The sequence below is a fragment of the Miniopterus schreibersii genome (genome assembly GCF_964146895.1).
Source record: "Miniopterus schreibersii genome assembly, chromosome: 6".
NCBI lineage: Eukaryota > Metazoa > Chordata > Mammalia > Chiroptera > Miniopteridae > Miniopterus > Miniopterus schreibersii.
This window is the reverse complement of record NC_138107.1, coordinates 67692955-67718766: the sequence shown is the minus strand read 5'-3', so window position 1 is coordinate 67718766 and position 25812 is coordinate 67692955. Positions and strand designations below refer to the sequence as shown.

Genomic DNA, 25812 nt, shown 5'->3' with positions numbered 1-25812 from the left:
TATTAAACAAGATAACTTTGTCTTTTTTTTAATGTTCTTGAATCTGAAAAAGATGAGAACCACAGTGCTACAGCAGAGTCCAGTCGTCTTCTTGATGTACCTCGCTACCTCTGTGAGGGGACAGAATCCCCTTACCAGACGGGACAGCTGCACCCAGCCATCAGGGTGGCCGACTTACTGCAGCACATTAATCTCATGAAGACATCAGACAGCTATGGGTTCAAAGAGGAATATGAGGTGAAAGTTTCTGTACTATGTTAAATGTTATTTCTAACCATGGTACTCAGAGTGGAATTTAACAGATTTCCTCCCTTTAACATAACAGAGTTGAATACTCTGTGGACACTCTACTCCTGTGTTTGAGTGAAAAATCAAACACAGGAGTAGAGAGGAAGTAGACAGATGGAAAGAAAAGGGCACTGCCTGGGGTCGGATCTAGATCTAAATACATTATACATTTTAGGAATTCAAAAATGCTGGGTTTCATACTTTATTTTCTATGTTACTTAAAAACCACTCTGTTAGACCTTACACCTCCCCACCCAGAAGTTCATAGCAAGATACCTTGGGTTCCATTGTATCATTACAGGTTCTCTCATTCCAAAGACTTAAGCAGTAGGTACTTATCTGCCTCTTTGTTGTTGACCCTTTGTTGAGAGATGAGATGAAGCCTTGTGTTTTAAATGTACTTTTTGTCACTCTTAGTTTTGTTTTCTGCATAACTGTTTGAGGGTTTCTGGGAAGAAAAAACAGCGCTGCAAATTCAAGTGTTCAGAAGCCAAAAGAAGGATATGAGAAATTCCTCTTCCAACTTTGTTTCCCCTTCCTACTCAAACCAAAACACCAATATTTAAACTATAAGGAAGTGATTTAAATTAAACACTCCAACAAACAATACATAGCAAAAAAGGAAACCGTTCCTTTGCACCTGCACTTACTGAGAAATATCTGTGGGGGGGGAGAGGGAAGCTCTTGCACCACCGTACATGTCCCACCACAAATACCCCGTCGCACTTGTACCACCATACACACACACTTCAAGTGCAAGAATTGAGGCGTCCAACTTCATGAAGAACTCTCTAAACACTACATTATATTTACAGATTACTTGTATACCTTAGGTTGGGAGTGAATACAATTATCTTTGAATTTCGAAAGTTGGGTTTAGATGTGTGCCGGAAACACTGTGCTATGGTCACGAAATAGTGCAAGGAATTACAGTGTGCTGCCAGAGCTAGTTTTTTTGTTCATTTCATTGTATTCCTGTGTAGCTCACTTCAAAGACTGTTGACTCTTTGAAGACCCCATTTCCTGTGTTGAGCAAAGTTAAAGGTTTTTTGCAAAAAGAAGTCTATACCCATATTTTAAATTGCTACATATGGCAGTTAAACCAATCAACAAATTCATCTGTTCCAAGATTCTTGGAGATGGTGACTTTTTTTTTTTAATTTTCATATGGTCCCTTGTAGAGACTCAGTCATTTTCATGATCTTCAAAGAAATTGAAATGTGATGTATTGCATATGATTTAATGAATAATTATGGGGAGAAACAAGGGGTTTTTTTCCCCCTGTTATAATTGCTATAGGAAGCACATTTAAAAGATAACTCATTAAAAGTAGTTTTGAAGTTTTTGATGCTTTCTCTACCTCCTTCTCACAAAGTTATAGCGCTCTTAAATTTGAAAAAATTTTAAGGTCCTTTTTTTCTGAAGTTGTTTTTTGTCCTTAATTTGAACTCAGTCCAGTCTGTGACGAACAAGTAGGAGTCCAGAAAATAAGCTTTGCTCTGAAAATGGAACTTGTTAGAAAGTGGCTATTATTAATTTTGTCTTCAGAGCAGATAAACCTGATCCATGAAAAGGAATTAAATTCAGTCTGCTTGCTAATGTCTTTTTTTCTAGAGCTTCTTTGAAGGACAGTCAGCATCTTGGGATGTAGCTAAAAAAGACCAAAATAGAGCAAAAAACCGATACGGAAACATTATAGCATGTAAGTTCTCATAGAATTCTTGATGAATATAAATATTTTGTGTAGAAGATAAACAGTAAGTTGCAATTCCTCTTTATATGGTTTTAAATTTTAAGAGAATCCCAGGGTGTGTCACATCTGTTTATAAAATAATCTACTGAATATTAAATCAGCATTGGCTATTGGCAGTGACTCTCAAATTGTCATCATCTTCGTTAATTAAATTCATTCACATTCTTCACCCTGTGGATATAGTTCTGTGTGATGCATGGGGTGTTATTAAACAACTGAAAATATCAGAAAAATGAAAAGAAAGGTGTTTTCAGTGATAAATGAGTATTACACCTCCACCAAACCCCGTCAAGGTGGGAGCGGCCTTTCTGCATCCCTTTAGTCCTTCCTGGGCCGTCTGAGCTCCAGTTGCTCCCTGTTACTTGTCACTGGGGGCCGCCTCCTCCTCAGCTCTCCAGCATGTGTACATGGATAAATAAATGAATTACCATGTGCAACCACAGAAGGTTGAGGAAAGTAGCATTACTTAATTTGTAACTAGCTACTCACTTACTTTGACCACTCTATTCTCAATTTAAATTATTTTAAAGATTCTTATGAATACATCAGTATTTATTCTCGACTCTCAAGAAATAAGAAGTTGAGAGCAGGAGTTCAAAATTCACACCCGACTTCTGTGGCTCCTTTGCTGGAAAGGAGATGGAAGGGTCCCGCCCATTTACAACCTTGGCTAAGAAGCAAAATCAGGAGTCAAGGCGAGTTTAGTTCCTCAGACCAGTCCGTGACTCAGATGAGTCATCAGACATTAATTATCATGTCCCCTCAAATCTTCCTAACTTATGAAGATGTTAGTCACTAGATAAGCTTTATTAACAGAATATTATAATCATATTAAGTAATAAGCTCATTCAAGTTCTTGTATTTCTTCAAATGACTGGTGTTTAAGAAAATTGAGATACTATGTTATGGGTGAGCTCTTATCAACCATTGAATTATTCTAAGTCTCTACCAGTGGCATTGATTGAGAACAGAGGAAATATTTAATAGCTTTTATTTTATTATTTACAAATTGTAGATGATCACTCCAGAGTAATTTTGCAACCTGTCGAGGATGATCCTTCTTCAGATTACATTAATGCCAACTATATAGATGTAAGTATTTTTACAGTTCAGTATGCCCAATTTCTTGGCTTATATATGTGAATCTTTTTGCTTGTTATTACCTATAAAGTGATTGCTAGCTTTTTAAAAATAACGAACAAACTGTACACTTTTCCTTGTTCTACGTCCTAGTACTTACTGACGTTGTTGTGCTTTCTTTCACACCTGACTTTGGTTTGGGCTGTAGATTTGGCTGTACAGGGATGTAAGTACCACTATATGTAAATAACAGTATCCTATTATGAATATTTAATGTAACTACCCTTAATTACAGTTATTACTAATGCCACTACTAGCTCTCTCTGCATGCTTCACGTAATTAGCCTCATAAAGTATATCTATGTTCATTTCTTTGTAATTCCTTTACATGTGTAAAGATCTACTTTATCTCCTTCCCTTTTCTATGTTTAGAAAAACAGGACCATTTTTACCTCTTGACAATTTATTACGTACCTGAGTTTTATTTGTTGATGATTTCTGTTTCTGGCTTTTATTCTTACCCTTCCCCGAACATATGTGAGAAGCTGGATAGTATGATGTGTTAGTGTTTCTGAAATTTTACTTTTTACATTTGACTTCTGATGTGAATAATGGGTAGGGAGAGTATTTTGTGGTATGTGGTATTGGTTTGTGAAGTATTAAAATTACTTAGGCAAAATTATTACCAAACAGCATTGGTAGAATATGCATATCACACATATATGTTGAATCATATAAATCAAAAGTTTGTTTTAATCATACATTTCACTGTTAAGTTTTAGTTAAAAACATATCGACATGTAAATTCTTTATTAATGGAAATAATTTTCTAATAAAAGATAAAATATTGTTGAGGAGGCAGTGTTTATTACATTACATATAAGAAGGACAGGCTCTTCATTTATACTTCCTGGAGCCACACTGGAAATCGTGGAAATATTATTTATCCCTCTGAATTTCAGCTTCCTCATCTTTACAGTGGGGATAATTGTAGTACTAATCTTACCGCTTTGTTGTGAGAATTAAATGAAGTAGTGCATATTGCGTTAACACAATTCTTCGCATATATATATTAAGCACACATTAAACAAGCTATTTAAAAAAATAATTCAAATCTAGGTGTGCTGAAATCAGTCAGCTCAAAATATGTATTAATTGGAAGGCAAAAAGTAGAAATATCAAGTATTGCAGAATATATGTACATTTACATCTATAAAAGATATGAAATTTAGGACCCAACTTTTTCTGATTTCCCTAAATCTGAAGTGATTTTTATCACATTTATTGTTTATATTTTATAGTTATTTTGTGAATTGTCATTATTTATATTTTTGAATTAATAACTTTATTAATTATAGTCTCAGTATATTGGTTAAATTTCTGATCCTCATTTTACTCTCATTCAGTATTTTTAATATATTGGATATCTTAACATGGAAAACTAAGCTATTGTTCTACTCTTTAAAATAAAAAAGTTGACAGTAGTCTGACAAATTTGTACTTGTTTTAACTATTTAGTTTAACCTTGGTTTTCTATCAAGACATATACACTGGAGTCTTGTTATAATGCTACTTTATGGTTCATATGTAAAAAGTGTGTTCTAAGTGAGGCTGTATTTACCCAATATTTGTCTTAAGACCCCAGTGTATTTTGCTAATGATTACACAATATCATCATTTTCCCTCTCCCATTAGTCTGTTGTACTTAAAAGATGTCTCCTGCAATTGGTAATTTTTCATGAAAAACAGGAGATGAAATGCTTACACGCCTTTCTAAGCTATGAAACAAAAGAATTTTTTTCATAAAACACTGTGCTATGTGGGTATGTTAAGAAGTAGAAAACATCCAAATTTGCAACAGTATAATGCTCAGCCTATTAAGTTTTAGATTGGAGATCTCAGTTTATATGCACTTATATTTGTACTGAGTTGCCTACACCAAAATGTGGATAAATTGTACCACAGGCTTTTTACTAAAGTGCTTTGGTAAATACACAACAAATTCAAAGCTTAGCCCTAATGTACCATTAACTTTTTGCTACTCATGATCTATTGGAATTTAAACCAATTGATAGTAGCTAACAATGCATTCAATATCAGGAATAATTTCTTTATTGAAGCAGTATTAAATCTTTGACCACATAGAGTTCTTGGCACATTAAAAAAAGAAGAAAAGTACTAAACATTTTGTTCAAGACAAGCTGTATATTTTAAAACTCTTCTTTCCCTATATATGTGTGTACCTATAATGATGTGTGTGAGAATTATTATCAGCACACATAAAATAGTTTGGGCCGATTCCTGAATGGATTGTAAGAGAGGAATATTCTCTATAAAATCTCAGCAGGACTTTGATTTGATGCACACATGCATTGTCCAGCTCTAACATTGGAATGTTCTGTTATTTTTTTTATGGTTCTAATATGTCGTTGTCCATTTGTAATGCAGTGTGTTGTACTTTTGGGTGATAAAATGAGAATTGGTATTTTTGAACACAAATTTGACAGGAATGAATGATTAAAGATTAACATGAAGGCATAAACATTTTAGTGAAACCAAACAAAATCTATGTTATTCCCTAGCCAACAAATCTCAATTATGCCACATATATATTCTAATCAGAGCCCTTAAAATATTTATTTTTTTTTTATCTTACCTTTCAGATAACCTAGGTTTGAGAAGTGAACTATGAGTTCACTACTCATTTCTGGACTTTTTACTGTAACTTAATCTTAACAGGTGGTTGTCTTCATCATTTTATGCCTTCATTCTTTTATTTCTGATACTGAAGTAAAATTATGACCAATTTTTTCTCCTATTGTAGGGCTACCAGAGACCAAGCCACTACATTGCAACTCAAGGTAAACTTTACCATTTAAGTGTTATGCGGCAACCAAGCTTGCTTAGTCATCCATATGGTGATGTTTGCAATTTTATCTAAATTGACTGAAGAAAAAAAATCATCTCTTCTGAATAACCCTGCTCTTTATTCAGTTGTGTGATACAAATTGTTTTATCTGTGTAAAATGCATGTAAAGCTTGATTTATTTTTTAATTGCAAGTAAAAGAAAAGCTGCTGGTAGTTTTTGTGATTCAGTTCTTGGTATCTGATGTCCCAGGGCAGAGGAATTACTTATTTTTGATGAAAGCAAGGGAAGTCTCATCTCATATAAGGTGCCTGCTTCCTTGTAGCAGTCCGTCAGCCTGGAATGCAGCAAGACCATTGTTGTTATGAGTTGTTAGACTATCTCCCCACAATTTTTTTTACAAGTCAAGACTGAGATAAAACAAAGGGCGAAAGGGAACTTTGTTAAGTTCATTCTTCATGGAAAATAAGAAGAAAGAAGGGAAAACTTGTTATCGTGGCACATTGGGGAGTAAAAGTATCCTAACATCAACAACTAAAACACCTTTAGTTATCTCTCCAAATTGACCACTGGTCATTAGAAGAGAAACCTGCACATCTATTGTACAAAAGAGGAAAGTGAAACAAAAGCTACATTACTCTTTGACAGAGGTCATTTTTTAATTGTTTTTACATCTTTTTGGAGTATTTAATTATATATAAACTTTTTAAAGTTAGAAAATCATTTATGGTGAACAGTATTCTAGTTTTATGGTAATGACTAGAGTAAAGCCCAGTAGAAGCTTTTGCAGTTTGGAGATGATACTATAAGTATGTTTCTTCATTAACCCTAAACATGCACTGTTTATAAATGATGTGTACATATGTAATTGGTAATACGTTTGGTTGATAGTAGCATAATCCTGTTTTCAAATATATTTGAAGATGCATTAAAGTAACTTAGATATAAATGACCTAGAAATGAATGGTATCTTCTTCTGAACTGGGAAATAAAGAAGACAAATCTAAAAACAAACTTGTACATGCCTATGTTTTTGCCTATAGTGTGATTTTAGATAGGAACTGAATTTTAAGTACTTCAGTGACATTTTCTGTTAGATCTTTAATTTTCTTTTTTGGTTTATTTCATTTACATGGCTTTTAAACTTATCTAAATTTCTTAGTAACTATAAAATTTCTCTGATAACATAATATTCAAATTAATTTTTTAATAGGCCCAGTTCATGAAACAGTATATGATTTCTGGAGGATGATCTGGCAAGAACAGTCTGCCTGTATCGTGATGGTTACAAATTTAGTTGAGGTTGGCCGGGTAAGAAAAATATACATGTTTGGGTTTTTGTTTGTTTTTTCATAAAACATGAGTATAACTTGAATAGAAAAACATAAATTTAAAATGTAATATCATTCAATTGTTTAACAAAAATTATATGCATAGCATATCAAATGAATGCTCCCATAAGTGAACCTTGGATGAATGAGAAATTATTTGATTTCTCCATTAGTAATAAAGCTTTGATTTTCTTCATTAGTAATAAAGCTTTGATTATATACTTGAATCTAATTGCATTTCAGGCTCATATATTTTTATGAGATTGCACAAAGTCTTTTTATTGAATGTGTAACATTCTTGTCTCATTTATAGATTTTTAAAACTGTATTTTAACTGTGACATGAAGTTATCACTGAAATTAAATCATCTTGGTTCATATATTACATTTTCGGGTTCACCTATGTCGTCTTCTTGTCATTTAGGTTAAGTGCTATAAGTATTGGCCTGATGATACTGAAGTGTATGGTGACTTCAAAGTAACTTGTGTAGAAATGGAACCACTTGCTGAATATGTAGTTAGGACTTTCACCCTGGAAAGGGTAAGTACCCTAAGTTGTATTTAAAAACATGTATATTGAAACTCATGTTTCTCTTAAAATTCCTGTCAAGGTATGTTTTGACGATGCTATAAGTCCATCCGTTTTTATTCATTTACTTCACAGATATTTATTGGGGAGCATACTATGTGTGAGGCATGTTTATAAAACCTTGGGACACATTAAATCCTTACTCTTGTGGAGCTTACAATCTGTTGAGGGGAGACAAGCAATAAACATTAATAGATAAGCAAATACATCATATTTTGTGAAAAGTACTACAGAGAAAAATAAAGTTGGGAATGGAAGTAGAGAATATTGCTGAGGAAAAAGAAGAAATGGTTTACAATTTTAAAAGGATGATCAGTAAAGGACTTACTGAGAAAATAACATATAAATAAAGGCCTGTAAGAAGTGAGAAGGGGAGTGATTTAGCTACTGTATCCCAGGGAAGTTAACCCAAAGAAGAATATTTGTGATGGAGGGAAGATTCATTTCAGACACCCTGAGGCATGAGTATTACTGTCACAATGAGAAACAGCCAGGAGCCGAGGGCGTTCACAGATGAGAAGGAAATATGAGATGAAGTCAGAAATCATAGAGCCAAATAAGCGACGCCTTGTAAGCCATTATGATGATTGTAGCCTGTATTAAAAGAAGGTAGGATGCCGTTGAAGGGTTATGAGCCCAGGAGTAGCATGATCTGACTTTTATTTTTAACAGGATCAGAAAGACTGAAGCAGAGCAGGCAGTGTAAGGACACTGAGGTGGGATGGAGAAGCAATGAATTGCAGTGCTGCAGATGCCGTGGTGGCATATATACCTTTGTATACCTACAGAGCTTTAAAACATTAATGTCCTCTGACCAAGACTTCTCCTTCTGGGAATCCATCATGAGTGTATTTTAAAACTTCAAAACAAAATATTGAAAATTTGAATCCTGAAGTGAATTAAGGAAAGATCATAATGTGATCCATTATGATTTTTTTTCTAAGCATACAAAGATGTTACAACTGTGGTAGGATATTTCATTATGTCAGTGCATTAAAGGAGTAAAACCATGTGATTTTATTAATAAACATTGTAGTGCATTTAATTTGATTTAAACAACATTTATAATAATACTCTAATTATATTAGGGAAATAAGAAGAGTACCGAAACATGATAAAGGTGATTTAACAATATCTAGTAGCATGTGTGTTAAGGAGTGACAAATTAAAGGCATTGCTATTATAATCAGGAATGTGGTGTGGATAATTGTACTCACTAGTATTCAACATTTTAGGAAGCTCTAGCAAATGAAATAAGACAAAAGGACTAAACTGCATTACTATTAGAAGAAACAAAATTATTTCTAAATGAAAGGGTTTTATACCAAGAAAACTAGAGATAATATTTTTTAAATGGAACTAATAATCATTTAAGTTACTAATTCAAGATAAATATTCATAAATTCTAGCTTTTATATTAATAATAAACAGAGGGTAAACATTAAAAATATATTTCACAATAATAAAAAAATTCTAAAGTATCTAGGAATACAACAAAAAAGATACAGGTCCCTGGTGAAAAAAACACAAAAGTATATTGAAAGACATAAAATAAGATGAATAAATGGAGATACGCGACATGCTCCAGAGTGGGCAAACTTGCTATTAGTACCACGTTATGGATTTAACGCTATACTAATGGAACATCATTGGATTTTTATTTTTAATATGTTTTCTTGTATTTAGAACTGGAAACCAGTGATTTTCTTATGAAAATCACATATTTGAAAATTACATTGGAAAATTTAAATAAAAAGAATGACAACGAAGCATGTGCTGCCAGATATTAAAATTTACTAAAAAGAGCAAGACCCTTATAGCAACTTCAGTAAAAGGATTAATGTAGAGGAGGTGAATTAATATCTAAAATCAGGTCTTAGAACAACTTACAGATTTTTCCATTTGTATGACTCTATGGTGGTGTTTATAATTGTTGCCCTGCTTTCTGTAGGGTCTTGTACTAGGAACTGGAATTAAAAAGAATAATATGACATGATCACTGGCTTCCAAGATTTGGTGGTACTGGTCTACACAGTATATAATCTGAAAATAAACTTTCTTGATCTGTTTCATTTATTTCATGCAATTTTTCTGACTATTCTGTCTGAACAACTGAGATTTCACAGATAAGCTCACAGTAGAGCTGGAATTGTATAGATTATAGTAGGTGTATTGTTTTTTGTTTTTTAGCTTTTGTATTTTTACTACAAATGTGGATTCTGAAAAATAAATTCTGCCACACTTCATCTATGCTCTCCAAGCTGTGCTACCACTTCCTACCGGCTTCTTTTAACAGAAAAGAAGGGAAAGCTTTGAAATGTGCATTTAAAGGTTTCTCTTAAATTAACCCAATAGGAGAGAGGCACAATAATGGATGCTTCATCTCTTTCATTTTGTATTTTTGTTACTATAAATAATGCTCTGTGCTGAATTATTTCACAGAGTTCAGAAAAATAGGCTGCCCAAAGAATAGTTTAGCTGTCTGTATGTTTTTATAAACCAATCTAGAGTAGCACTGTCCTGGAAAATCTCTACATGCTACGCTTCAAAACCATTTTCAACATGGATAAGCAGGGCATTAAAATCTCTTCGTGAGGTGAGAAGCTAGAAAGTTGCTTTTATAAACTACTTGCGTACTCGGTGCCTTGGGTCAACAGGGCAGCATTTTCGCTTTTCTCTTTCTTCCCTTTCCCCTCATTTTATGTGTTGTCGTTCCCAGTAAGGAACAAACTGTCAGAGTAAATAAAATTTACCCAGACTTATAAAACCGAGCAAGACTTCTAATTTCCTTTCTCTGCCAGCTGTCCGACAGTCAGTGTAAGCTCCCGGGCCATGTCAGGCCAGCCTCCCTTCTTCAGAAAAAACATGATCTTGGCACATTTTTCGCTGTTTTCATCGTCAACCTGGTCTCACACTCATGACTGTGTTTTCTGACTTTCTTTCGAACCGTCTGCAAACGCCGCCCCTGTGTTGGCAGAGGGGGTCCAGCGAGATGCGGGAGGTGAAGCAGTTCCACTTCACGGGCTGGCCCGACCACGGCGTCCCCTACCACGCCACCGGGCTCCTGTCCTTCATCCGCCGGGTCAAGTTCTCCAACCCGCCCAGCGCCGGCCCCATCGTGGTGCACTGCAGGTGAGCCCCCGGGGGCCGGCCTGTGCGCGCAGGAGCTAAAGCGGGCTTACGGGGCCGGGGAGCGTGTATTAGGGGAAGGGAGAGCAGCAACGAGAGGAAAGTGAGCTGTACGGAGAATATAAAATAGAAACTTTAAGAAATAAATACAGCCATCCTGATGTGCGTGGTGTTGTCCACAGCGGTGAGTGTAGAAACTGCTTTTTTTAGTGGCAACATCTGTGTTTTGGGGTTCTTTTATTGCTTTTGCAAATCCCATATTGCACAGAATGGCAGGTTGAAATTGAGATTTCTTGCCAATCTAGTAAATTCCCAATAGAATCCCAGCTTTTAAAACTAAATTTGAGACATACAGAGTTACTAAATGGCCTGAATTGCAAGGATTTGTGCTATAAAACAGCTATTGAAGAATTTTTTTTAAAAAACATCCATCAGAGGACCTTGAAAACTACATCAGTGAGATCCAGCAAATATATGCCAGAGAAACGTGAACATTATATCTAGACTTTCTTCTGATTAGAAACTTCTCTTAAAAAAAGCACTCGGAGACACTAAAAGCAAATTACATGGCCTCATTTTGAGATGTGAACAGAAAAATATGTACTGAATTTGAAAGGCTTTTTCTAAATGCTACACACCACTCTCACATACTGTCTCCTCCACACTATATAATAGTTAGTACTTAAGCTTTTTTTTTTCTTTCTGAAAATCCATCCTATTCAGAATTTAAATGATCGGTATAAAGGAGGGGAAAAAACCCCACTGAGAATGAAATACAAGTAAGTCATCCCATAAGAATCAGATAGTATGTACCCTGAAAAAAAATCTTAATTCAATCCTCCTAAAGAAATCTGATAATATTCAATTACTTTTTTGTCTCAAACTCTGGGAACAGTGATTGGGAGACAGTAGGAAAAAAGAGAGAGAGAGAGAAAGATAAAGGGGAAAAAAAGAAACTGAGATATTCACAATATATTTTACTTAAATTTCTTATAGAACAGTGAGTTTAAGAGACGTGACTAAACTATACAGTGAAGAAATAATGTTAATAGAATGTCCATACATTTAGAAAATGAGATGAATAGGTTTTCAGCTCAGAATTGTCTTGAACTTATCATATAGTTTTACTTTCCTGTGAATTGCTTGCTTCGGAAGGGCTCCAAAACCCTTAGATGCTCTCTTGAAACAGAAGTGTCATTTTTCTACTTAGACTCAGATATCTCTGAATTTATGGAAAAGAGAAAGCAGACTACAAAGAGAATTCCCCCCCCCCCAAAAAAAATCCCAAGTATATCTTGTTTGCTCCATTGACTTCTATTTATAGAATTGGAGAAGCAGTCCTAAGGGGTAAAATTATCAACAGTATATTATGATTCAAGTACTTAATTAAATACCTTAAGATAGTGGCTATCTTAGTGATCTGTTAAGAATTATACTCTAACAATTCACTTATATTTTTCCTTCAGATTTCCATTCAAAATAGTCTTTCTACTATTGGTCTCCTTCCCATTGATAACCACCATTTTTTTCCCACCCTCACTATTAGCATTTACCCTGCATTGTGTCTCCTCAGATTTCCCATTGAAAGGCTGTGGAATTAGTATTCCTTAGCCTTGGAATTTTCAAGAGTCTGTTGGACTGAGAGCCAGCAGTCTTGCATTTTGCCACAAGACCCACAACACATGAGTGTTAAAGTCTTTACTTTGGTGTTAAATGTTAAAGTGTGAATCAATTCCTTGATCAATTCTATGAATTTGAAATTTTGTGCATTTGATTTACATAAAACGAAGACTATGTAAGAGAGCTATGGAATTATGTACCAATTATATCTTGTGCTTTGTTAAATTAATTCCACCTATCTGAAAGCCGAAAGAATCTTTATTTGAGGTGGCATAGACCTGCTTCCTGCAATTCTTTAGATTTGTTTCATTTTTTTCAGTGCTGGTGCTGGTCGAACTGGCTGTTACATTGTGATTGATATCATGCTGGATATGGCTGAAAGAGAGGGTGTTGTTGACATCTACAACTGTGTCAAAGCCTTAAGATCGCGTCGTATCAATATGGTCCAGACAGAGGTATCTTGACTGTTGATTTACTTTTAGTGGGGGATTTTTTTTTTTAGACTTTTCCAACACTTTTCAAACAAAGAGTCCATGTTTTTTACATAGAATCAATATTAGCTCATCAAGCTAATACTGGTATTTTTATTAATATTGGTGTTTTAGTTAACATTTAGATATAGAGAAATTTCTCAGTACTCTCTCTCTTTGATGACAGATACGTTTTATTAAAATGGTATAAAGATTTTATTTTTCTTTCAATAGGAACAGTATATTTTCATTCACGATGCCATTTTAGAAGCCTGCTTATGTGGAGAAACTGCCATACCTGTCTGTGAATTTAAAGCTGCATATTTTGATATGATTAGAATAGATTCCCAGACTAACTCTTCACATCTCAAAGATGAATTCCAGGTATCTGCTATTTCTGTGTCCTCTTTTATGAGCAACTTATTTCATCTTGTTCTGGGCATTATTAATTCTTCTAAGGAAGGTCTTTCAAGTCAAATTTATAACCTTTGACCCGATTTTAAGTATAATATAATACCTGTCTCATTCATTATACATATTGTGGAGTCACTTTGGTATTAATGAGCTTATATCTGCTATATTATGAAGAGCAAGTGAGTTCAGACTCAGAGAAGAGTATGGGGAAAAGATATCATAAAAGTCAAATTTGTGTATATTTACAACCTTCTTTTTAATTCAGCTTAATGAATTTAGCCTTTAGTGTCACTCAAAATGTGAGATGAAAGACATTAGTAATAATAGCTGAAGTTTGTGCTAAACATTGTTTCTAAAAAATCCCAAATGTTTATACTACCCTTAAAACATCCATGAAGGTATATGACTGAAGTCAGAAGTACCTCTAGAAACATAATACTTTGATTCTTTACTCATTGCTCTTGCCAGTGTACCAGAGCCTATCTCTAAATAGGGCAGATGTTCTTATAAATGATAGTTCCCAACTTCAGTGATGGGTCATTATCATGGGACACTCTGATTGCATTATCTTTGGTTAGGCAATGCATTACGCGGATAGCTGTGTTGTTTGACTTCTCATTTTAAGAAGAGGCTCCTTCTACAGTGCATGTATATTTTCTTTGTCACTCCTCAGGCTTCGTTAGCTTTAACTACAAAGTCTATCATCTGTCATAGTTGTAAATGCCATTGCCTTGTACAATTCCTTCACTTTCTACTTGGCCTCCTAAATACTTTGATGAATCTGTGTTGTGCTATTAAATGGGTCACTGTCTTTTAACCTGGGCTCCCTTTTCTTTTTAGACCTTGAATTCAGTCACCCCTCGACTACAAGCCGAAGACTGCAGCATAGCATGCCTGCCAAGGAACCATGACAAGAACCGTTTCATGGACATGCTGCCACCTGACAGATGTCTGCCTTTTCTAATTACAATTGATGGGGAGAGTAGTAACTACATCAATGCTGCTCTTATGGATGTAAGAGACTGCTCTCTTTGTTAGTGTAAAGTGTCATGAAAAGCTACATAATGCAATGAACACTGGCTGGTTTTCCTTTCAAGAAAATTAAAATGGCCTATAAAGGAAAATTGGAAACTTTCATTGAAATACAAAATTCTTTTAGAATGATTTTGAATTTTCCCTACAGGGATTCTTAGGAACTGTAAATTTTAAGCTTTATTGTAAATTTGGAGCTTGATTATCAGTTATTATATTCTGAACAGGAAATATCTTCAGGTGAAATTTTTTTAAATCTTAAATATTTGCAGAAGAGAAAATCATTCTTATCTATTTTAAATACAGTATGGGGGAATTTTTAAAAATCACAGAATGCCTTATCTTTCTGAAGTTGTATTCACTTGGGAAAATTTTCTCTCTGACTTTTAATGTTCCAGTAACTTAGAACTAACTTGTTTTATTGGCCATTAGTTAATACAGACTATTTTTAAGTAGCTAGGAAAGACATGGAAGGTGTCATGTTAATATATCTATCATAACAAAAGAACTGACTTACCCCACTCCAATCCTCATAAGCTGTAGATGGAAAAGCAGGTACTCAGCATGTTAGCACTCCATAGACAGAACAACATGGGAAGAGAATTCTAAATTATGTCTTTAGCCACCTTGCTTTGGTTACCTAGGGAAGAAGCAAGAAGGCTCTCAAAGTTCAGAATCCTTTTCAGCAGTTTTGTCACCTTTTGTAAACATTTCTAGTTTTTGCTTCTTAGCCTTTGGAACCATAGCAAGGAGAAATTAGAAGTCAGAGGTTACTGCTTTGTGACTAATAATGAAGCTTTCGCTGTTGTTGCTCCTGTTGTGTTTTTCAAAATTAACTTGTGATAACAGACTTAGAAAAACCCACATTCTGCTTCTAAGGCTAGTCTTTTAGCCAGTTTCTTTGCTCTTTTTTAATGCTGCAGAGCAGAATACTCTAAAGGCAAGCTCGAGTGGAAAGTTCCCATCCTTGCTGTGTCCAGAGTTTTGCCTAGCCATTAATTATTTTCATTGAAGTCACATTGGATTCTCATTGTACCATTTATTCCCCTTTTAATTGTCTGGAAAGGCAAATATACTAAATACAGAGAGAAAATATTCAAGACATTTTGCTTCTGAGTCTAAATTTGGAATGAACAAAGACGATGTGTGAAAGGGAGAAAAAGAAAAGATACTGACGCTTTTCAATTTTGTCTTTGACATCTCTGTCAAATTTTTCTTGATTTCCAGGTTATTTTCTGGTTAATATGCAGAACAAACTGTTCCTACTCTCTGCTTAATTCCCTGTGATTCAACAAATATATTTAATAATGGAAACTACCCTGTGGATTTAGTAGTATAGTTGGGGCTTCAGAAAAGTAAGGTTTGATTTGACTTGGAAGAACAGGGCTCATTGGCAACACTGCCCCCCCACCCCCACCCCCACCCCCACCCCCCACCCCCCCCCACCCCCCCCCCCCCCCCCGACCCATCCTCATCATCAGTGTGATATACCCTTTGGCCATGCCTGTGAAGGATTAGGAGGTGAGGCCAAGGATTCTGTGATTTAAAAGCCTTAGACGTGCTCCCGTACTTAAAGAGAAAAGAAATAGGAAATCTTCAGTGTCTCCCATATCATCTCTTCTTCATCTATCTCCCCTCCCCTGTGGCTCAAGAAAAAAAAAATGAGTGAACAGCTATCAGCCTCCTTTGACTTACCTTCCCATGGAGCAGACATTTCATTGGAGGGAAAGCTTGCTGTTTACTTCTGAGCCTTTCTCGTGAGACTTAATACTTTCTTAGGAGGCATTCACTCCAGTGACAAATGGAACTTTGTAAGGTGGTGAGGTCATTTAGAACCAGCCGGGTGAATTACTGCCACTCACATTTATCCTGCAGGCCTCCATGGAGTGAAATACCATGATTAGCAGCATTTCCCAAATGGTAGTGAATCAATGAAGTTCAAGGATCAGTTTCTACACTCATGTTAAGACACTTTAAGGAATTAAAAAGGTAGTGTGATATAAATGTGTTAGGAGATTACTGACAGTTTTTATCAGCATTAGGAAAATCTATCTCAGGTAACTAGTTAATTTTTTTTTTTTTTTTTACAAACCATTAGTTGTTGCATAGAAATATACCTTTCTATTTTAGTGTAGAACATCAATCTGCAGAATAAGAGATTGCCCAGGCCAAATGACCATTGCCTTTCCTACCCCTTCCTTCTGGAAAGAGATAATGTATTGTATCCCAATGAAGGGTCACTTGGCAAGCGAATACCTATTCCCTCTTACGTGGGGCAAAGGAGTGCATTGGTTTTACCCTTTGATACTGGAAAAATCTTAAATTATTAAAACTATGTTTGTGTTTATTGATATGCATTAAAAATGCCCAGAAACCTAAGGGAAGTGGATTATCTTTAAGATGTACAGAATATTCTCATAATACCTGTATAATGTAAGAGCACGTAAGTTTGAGGCATATGTGGTTTTTCTTGGCGTTGAGAACCAAACAGTTTCATATATTATAGTTGATAGATGATTGATAGATAGATAGGTACACATATACACACATACCAGGAATTTTGTGCCGACTTTGCCCTCAGGCTCTCAGGCTGATAACCTTTGGAAAACTGAAACAGCCTGATATAGGTACCTCATCGAGGACCTTAACCTCAAGAAGTTATTTAGTTTCTTCTTTTCTATTTCTCCTGTGTTTACTTTTCTCAATAAAGTCAAACTTAAATTCTTGACTTGATTTGCTGTTGAGGCATCAAAGTCTTACCATCAAACTAATTACCTGTTCCAGTACAGTCCAGTGGTTCAAATCTGATATTCCATGCCTTGTACCTCAATCTGGCTCCGTCTCCATGTGAAGCTATTATATCTTACTGGTACTATGTTAAAGTGTATTGAATCTTCTTGTACAACTGATCATGCATGTTAAGTTCTTATGTTTCTCCATCTACCTTATTTCTTCACAGAGCTATAGGCAACCAGCTGCTTTCATCGTCACACAATACCCTCTGCCAAACACTGTGAAGGACTTCTGGAGATTAGTGTATGATTATGGCTGTACTTCCATTGTGATGTTAAATGAAGTCGACTTGTCCCAGGTTAATGGTTATGGATTGCTTTTGTGTATTTATATACAACTTAATAACATAGTAATAAAATGCCTTATACCACCCTAGTTAGAAAAAATCATGCTCTTTTTCTTTCAAAACATTCATCATCTAGGGCTGCCCTCAGTACTGGCCAGAAGAAGGGATGCTGCGATATGGCCCTATCCAAGTGGAATGTATGTCTTGTTCAATGGATTGTGATGTGATAAACCGGATTTTTAGGATATGCAATCTAACAAGAGTAAGTCATTGTTTAATCACTCTAACTGAGCTGATCCAGAATAGATGGATCATAACCATGACCAGGTATAATTCCATTCAGACAACATGGAGAGTAGAATTAATAAGCATTACATGATCAGTCCCAGAGCTAGTAATTGTCTTATAACTTAGTACTAGAACAAAAAGCACTCTAAAAACAGGAAAGCAGAAATGTTGGAAACTAAGTTTTCTGGTCAACTACTAGATTAATATATTCCATCTGAAAATCTAGATTCAGATGCACTGGCTTAATTGAGTTTATTGTCTGCCTGGTTCCTGAGCACATGTAGCTATAGCTCCAACTTGACTGCATGTTTTATTAGTATTGGCATCCAGCTCGGAAAAGTCATACAGTTAAAAAATAATAATATAATAATAATAAAGACAGAGAAGAAGCTTTCCTCTTGGATCAGCCATTACAGAAGGGTTCCATGTCACTATTCCAAATCCAGTGTATAAGGGAGAACCTTGGGCATGAAGGAAAAGGTAAATCACAGACATCATTGATTCTCTTCCCACTTAAAATTGTCTCTTTCTAAGTGTCCTAACATTTCACTCTGCCCAGATCTATGGATAGAACCAGTGCTGCTACCACTGTGCCCTTTGCCAAGAGCAAATTAGCAACTGTGTCCCCAAAGAGTCCTTCTTTTCCTGACTACTCATGTGCTTTATGCTAAAGGGCAAATTAAGTTTGACATCTCTCCTTCAAAAAAAAACAAGAAATGTTAATAAAAAGTGATGAGATTATGTAACTAAATAACAAGCAGAATTTTCAAAGGAAACATTAGTAACTTCCATGAAGTTACTCTTTTTTAAAAAATTACTCTTTCTTAAGAGCAGCAGCTCTCTATATCTCTATTATTTTAATTGTGTGATTAGGATTGTCATATTTCAGTGTTTTTCATATCAAAATGGCTATATGAATTTCTGGTTAAGTAGTCTATATGTATGTAAGTATGAATGGAGGGTAAGATTTTATACAATTTTCTTGCTCATTTTAGTGGAGAAAAAGATAACTTCAATCATGTCATAATATTCATGCATATCTTAGATGTTAATTTAAATGAAATCTCATTATGTCTGCACATCTGTTACATTATGGTTCTAGTAATATTTTAGCTGAGAAACCGAAGCTACCAAACTAAGAAAGAAAGATTTGTCTGTTAATTGAGCTTTTTATATGAAAAATATTTTAGGAACAGGGACAAAAATCAGTGTTATATATGTTTTGTCAGCATATTTGTTTGTTTACTCTCCTCTATATTTGGTGTTCTGGTCCTTATTAGTGCAGGATTTTTTTTTTTCTTTTTTTCTATCTCATCATTTAATGTCATTCACATCATCAAATATTTAGCGCACACCAAAAGGAAGTTGGGTGTTGTGCTAGGTAGGTCCTCGCCCTTCAAAAAGATGCAAGAGCCCCCGTGAGCTGCCTTATGGAGCTGTAGACCCGATGCCTTATGCTATGGCTTACTCATGTATCGCATATTTTTCCTTAACAGTTTTATTTGAGGTTTTTATTCATTCATTCAATAGTACTCTTCGTTGGAAATTGTTTTGTTTGAGTGGTACAGAGTTTAGAGGGAAAAGAGAGAACTTTTGTTGTTTTTAAAGAATTTATATTTTATCAGGGAAGGCAGGCATTAAACAACTAATTAAATAATCATTTATCTACAAATATGAGTAACTTTATAGAGAAAGTACAGAATACGAAGTGTTTGGGTGATTTAACATAGCTGGGGGACCAGAGACTTCCTTGAGGTAGTGATTTTTAAGCCAAAATTTGAAGAATCGGTAGGAACTATTCAGACAATGGGATAACCAACTATCGTGGTTAACACAGGACAGAGAGGATTTCAAGACACAAGAGTTTTAGTCCTAAGACCTAAAAAGTCCCAGGCAAACTCAAGACAATTTGGTTACTGTTTGGAATTGAGAAGGGCAAGCAAGAAGGGAATGTTCAAGACAAAGGGGAATATATGTGTATAGTCCCCAAAGCAAGACATTCCTGATAAATGAATTAAAAGGTTAGTGTGTCTGGAACTTGAATGCTGTGTTCAAGTAAAGGGAAGGTTGAGAAAGAAAATGGAGCCAGATCATGTAAGGATTTTAAAGCCTTGACAGTAATTTGAATTGTATGCTAAGATCATTTGGAAGCCATTAAAGCAGAAGAAAGACAAGATCAAATTTGCATTTCAAAACAATCTTGTTGCCTGCAGTAAGAATGATTTGGAAGGAGATCAAAGTTCATTCAGGGAGATCAACTAGGAGGTAATTACCATAACCTGTGGTGGGAGTGCAATGATGTCAGTGGCGATAAAGAGAAGAGATGACTCAAAGTTATTTAAGAAGTATAAACATTGGACTTGATTATTAGATAGGGGATTTGAGGGAGAAGCTTGTATAAAGGATACTGGTCATGTTTCTTGCTTCTGTAACTTAGAACGTTTCTGCACTGACACATACATATTTAGGATTTATAGACTCGATCCAGTGTAAATGTCATTTATATCATGGTGTCAAATTGGTATGAACCCATTGCTTTTTAGTACAATTTCTAGTCCCTACTTACATAAAAATATTTTTTCTCCACAGCCACAGGAAGGCTATCTGATGGTCCAGCAGTTTCAGTATCTAGGGTGGGCTTCCCATCGAGAAGTGCCAGGCTCCAAACGATCATTTCTGAAACTGATACTGCAGGTGGAGAAATGGCAGGAGGAATGCGAGGAAGGGGAAGGCCGGACGATCATCCACTGCCTGTGAGTTTGGCAGCTGACCTGGCCGGGGAGCCTTGGTGCTCATTTCCTCACTGGCCTTCACATTTTCCGTGCTCGAGTACTGCACTCACATCTTACATAACTGCATAGATATTCCTGTATCACGTTTCCATAATTAACTGCTAGCTTTAATTTTCATCTACTTTTTAAAATCATTTATTGCGTAGTTTTTGTAAGATTTAAAAACTCTTTTGAACGCTGCTTTGAACTACTTTCCTGATTTACACAGTTTGCAAATCTATCAAAATCTCAGAGCATCTAGTTTGGCAATTTATGCCTATAGCATATTTCTAAGCATGAGCTACTGAGCTAGAATCTTTCTCAAGGACCCTTCTTCTCTGCCCTGTACACATTCATGCGCACATATGAAGCAAAATTAAGACACAAATGAAAAAAATTAAAAAGATAATATTTTCTTTTCCAAACATATATCTTTGTGTGACCCATCGTCGCCCAAAACTTCAGTCTAAAATGCCTTTGCTTCCTTCGGTTCTAGAAATGGCGGTGGGCGCAGTGGCATGTTCTGCGCCATTGGCATCGTCGTTGAAATGGTGAAACGGCAGAACGTGGTGGATGTGTTCCATGCGGTCAAGACTCTGAGGAACAGCAAGCCCAACATGGTGGAAGCCCCGGTGAGTCAGTCCTAGAGGGAAAGGGAGCTCGGGGATTAGTCAGTCATTTACCTGCCGGCGATTTGATTTCATCCGCACCTAGGGACTCAGATATGCAAATGGGTCTTTGTGGGAACTTTGCTGCCTAATCGATGAATTGCTGAGGGCCCCCTCCTACCCACATAAACTTAATCACATCACTTAAACCACTAACGATGAAGAAAACGATCTTCACTAAATTTGGAAAATGTACAGGATATTTTTTCTATTTATGGGCAATAACCATTTGCTACAATAAAGTTTGACAAATGGTTTTATAATAAATCTAGGCTTTATTCTTGTTTATTTTGATTTTGTAAAACACTGAGTTCACTGATAAAACTAATATGAGGGGATATACTTGTAAGTTATGTCAGCCCTTTAGATACCTGGTATTTTTAAAGGGCAACTGAATTTTATTTTAGTCATTACTTATAATTCTTCATTTCTGGTCAAATTATAAATTTTTTAACTGTCATCAGTGACAATTTTCACCTTTTACCAATTATACGGTGTAGTTCCTATGACGCTACCTAAATTTGCCAGAGCTCATAAAATCAGAACTTAGCTTACAAAATACAAGCAGATAGGTATGTGTATGTGGGAGTGTATCTAAGTGAAGCTGTATAAAGAATAAGAAAGAAAATTAAACTTCTCTAGCACATTTCACTTCTAAAGAGATGTCTGTGGGTTACACATATGTGCATGGTGGGATAAAGTCAGGAGCAGCTGTGTAGTTTATGCTCACTGCAAAGTAAACCAGAAAAACCAAGGCATCACTGTTGCTTGCCCTACATTTATCAAGATGATCAGATAACTACAATGAGCAATTCAATAAGCTTTTAAGTGTTTCACCACTTCCTGCGCATGGATTATTCACACAAGAGGTGCATTGCTTCCTGAGACAAAATCTGAAGAGGTTACATTTGTACTCTTTCACTTTTAAGAGTGATGACAAACTTGTCCCCTTCTACAAGTCCTCCAACCCCTTCCACTCCACTCATCTTTAAAGTTATTGCAGTTGTCCGAACAAGGTCATGTTGCTTTTGACTGGGGTGTTGGCATTGAGGGATGGATTTGAGGGATTTTTGAGATAGAACTCTCAGGCCATCTTAAAAAGCAAACTCTTAGCTTTTTCTGACTGACTTATTTCACTTAGCATAATATTCTCAAGGTCCATCCGTGTTGTCGCAAATGGCAGCATTTCACCCTTTCTCGTGGCTCAGTAGTAGTCCATTGTATACATGTCCCACATCTTTATCCAGCTCTCTATCGCAGGGCACTTTGGTTGTTTCCATGTCTTGGACACTGTGAATAATGCTGCAATGAACATAGGGGTATAGATATCTTTGCAAATACAGGTTTTCAAATATACAGATCTTGTAACATAGAAACCCACACCTGAAACCTATATGTTCATATTAACCATTGTCACCCCAATAAATTTAATAAAGTGTTATTTTTAAAAAAAAAAAAAAAAAAAAGCAAACTGCAGTCTGAAGATTTCTTAATGTAAGCTCTGCCTCTATATCTCAGATCAAGTCATCTTAAAATCATCAGTGGGGTCACTTCTGGCCTCAGAATTCAAATTTCACCTCCAAATTTCACTTTGATTTTTTCCACCATTACTTTAAGGAAAAAATTATACGGTTAAACCCTGCCATTCTAAAACCTTCCAAAGAGTTACTATTTACCTTTAATTTATGTCCCATGAATTCTGACAAAACTCCCCACCCCCTGATTTGTGTTTCATCAGGGTCAATTATTAGTTCAGTGTGCTATTGACTTGTACTGACAAGCTTGGTAAGGAAATTTAAGTGTAAAACAAATTGCTACAGACTGATTAAAAAGACATAACTGCTTCAAGCACTTTTGGGTTCTTCAGATGCACTTGCCACAGTGGTAGGCTAATTTAAATCATGTCTACTTGATAATTAGGGTGGGATTGATAAAGACCTCTTGGGGAAAGGTTTTATTGACCTAGTTTATTGCTGGAGACACCTGGAAGTTCACTTTAGAAATAACATGAGTTTCACATTATTCTCCAATTCAGCCTGAATTTTACCTATTGGGATTGAATTGGAACTTTTTTAATAAGTTACATATTATAAGTCATAATTTGTAATACAGTCTCTGAATTTTTTCAAATTCTAAATAATGAAGCAACACATAGATGAACTTAGCGGAAAGACAGTTTAAACTCAAAAATTTTATTGCTAACAAAATTATCTTAAATAATAAAGGCAGCAGAAATACGTTTTCAAGTATAAAGAAGCTCAAAAAAATTTAAGAACCTCAAACCATTTTTTAAAATTTACTTGAATACTCTGATGGACCAAAAACTGTCAAAAAGTAAGAATTTGGAATTGTAAAGTGGTAGTTTGAAGTGACTGCTTTTTTTTCTCCTAAGAAAAAGTATCTAAAGTGTGGAGCTATATATGCATGTATTCACTGTAGCATTATTTATAATAGAAGAAAAACTAATGCAATTAATAGTCAAACAGTTCATCTGTTAGACTTTTATGTAGTATTAAAAGAGGTGTTAACATGGGGAAAAGGTACATAATGTTACACAAAAGACAATAAAATATAAAATTATATCCTCAGATATATGTAGGCAACTGTATTTATTCTAAAGTAATTATTATTTCAACCATGCATAAAAAAAGGACTGAAGCAAAACTAAGTCAGTGTTTTAACAATTTTATTTTTTGATGATAGAATTATAAAAATATTTTTATGATTCTTTATATTTTTCTATACTGGAAAAATTTTCTGTCATGATCAGTTATTACTACTATAATCAGCTTTAAAAATACTGGAGGTTAAAAAAAAAAGATCCAGAGATATAGAAGCATGCAGCAGACTGGCCTGTTTCAGAGGGAAGCTGGGGGCAGGAGATTAACCAGTGAACTTACCCGCATGCATGAATAGCGCCTGCACAGACAATACGAGTTCTGGGAATGTCCGGGGGTGGAGGGGAGTGAATAGGGGCAGTGGGCAGAGGGCATCTATAATACTTTCAACAATAAAGATAAATTTTAAAAATAGAAAAATACTGGAGGTTTTTTTAATTTGATTAAAAAAATACATAAAGCAAAGACAACGCATCTTTTTACATTGTCTCTTTTAAACAGCAGTCATTAAACTCAAATGTAAAATGTCGATTCCCAGATATCCAGCTTGTGTACGGAGAAAACAGTTTGTAATTCTTGACTCCCTAAACTGCTTGCCGAGCTTTCACGCGGCCGCGCCGGCCGGCCGGCCTGTTCTCACTCTGCCCCTCCGTGTCGTCCTCAGGAGCAGTACCGCTTCTGCTATGACGTGGCCCTGGAGTACCTGGAGTCGTCGTAGTGGGCCAGAGCGCAGCGCCAGGGCAGGAGGAGCCCGCTCGGCCCTGAGCCAGCACCTGTGCGGAGAGATTTTACGTGGGGGGTGGGAGACTTTTACATTCGAGAGGTAAAAGTATTTTTCTTATGAAGTTGTGTAACTAAATAAAAAGGACTCAATTAGTTTCTATTACTGTATGAAAGCGTCGACATTTCGGGCCACATAAACTATATTTAATAAGAACCAGATTCAAATGAGAACCTGCTGGTGTTTGTACAGTGAATATGCGCCTTTTCTCTCCTGGTTTCAGTGGAGCAGCCACTGCGTGTTGCATGAATTAAAACTTTCTACGTGGCGTTTTTCTCCCTTTTTTAAGATGAAAGATGTTAGGTCTTTAAAGGAAGAAGAAAGAAAAGCTGTGCAAATTCATAGTAAAGTTCATTTTTTTATATGTTTTCAAGTGTAGCACATCTCTAGATAAATATATAAATATATATAACTGGCTTATTTTCTTTTAATGTGCAATGATGGCTGGATCATTTAAAGTTCTTTTTAGAAAAATACATAAGCCAAAGACTCAAGTGTAAATATGTCTATATGGAGAAAGCACATTATATTTATTGGTTACTGACATTCCTTTTTTGATGGCTAAAATACTACCACCACACAATCATTTTTTTTTTCCTGAAGCTTTTTCTTTCACTAAAATCGATTGTAAACGATTTTTGTAGATTATTTTTTGTATGTTTTAGTGTAAGTAGCAGATAAACTTTTTATTCATAAACCAGGAAGCGATGTTCTTTATAGTGATTCTCTTGTGTACATGCTTGTGAATTAAATTTATGTAAACACCTTGGAAATTGGGTCTTTTAATATAGGACCAAATTAAAACATTTTGCTGAAAATGTATAATTTCACACAATTTCATTAGGTAAATAAATAATGGTTTGGTGATCATACATGAGAGTTGAACACATTCAGAAGCCTTGCTGGTCGTGTGTGCAGCATAGAACATAGCCTTTTAGCATCATTTAAATTTTAAAGGAATTGATCTTTTCAGCTTATGGCCAAGCACTGGTCAAGAACACAAATAGCAGCATTTATGCTTTCAGGGTCAAGTTT

The 25812-nt window shown here is 35.4% G+C and overlaps 1 protein-coding gene across 3 annotated transcripts in view; it reads left to right on the top strand.

Moving 5' to 3' along the window:
• PTPRK (protein tyrosine phosphatase receptor type K) overlaps positions 1-24938 on the top strand; it is a 436319-nt gene extending 411381 nt beyond the window's left edge. For all 3 annotated transcript variants that reach the window (XM_081140405.1, XM_081140404.1, XM_081140407.1), the window contains 15 exons: positions 53-237; positions 1903-1990; positions 3057-3133; positions 5946-5982; positions 7202-7299; positions 7743-7859; positions 10885-11039; positions 12976-13111; positions 13361-13510; positions 14381-14554; positions 17532-17663; positions 17788-17913; positions 20529-20692; positions 21207-21342; positions 24661-24938. In XM_081140405.1, the coding sequence (XP_080996531.1) occupies positions 53-237; positions 1903-1990; positions 3057-3133; positions 5946-5982; positions 7202-7299; positions 7743-7859; positions 10885-11039; positions 12976-13111; positions 13361-13510; positions 14381-14554; positions 17532-17663; positions 17788-17913; positions 20529-20692; positions 21207-21342; positions 24661-24714 (1829 nt within the window). In that variant the 3' untranslated portion in view covers positions 24715-24938. The remainder of the gene's footprint in view (positions 1-52; positions 238-1902; positions 1991-3056; positions 3134-5945; positions 5983-7201; positions 7300-7742; positions 7860-10884; positions 11040-12975; positions 13112-13360; positions 13511-14380; positions 14555-17531; positions 17664-17787; positions 17914-20528; positions 20693-21206; positions 21343-24660) is intronic.
• Positions 24939-25812: the final 874 nt, after the last annotated feature.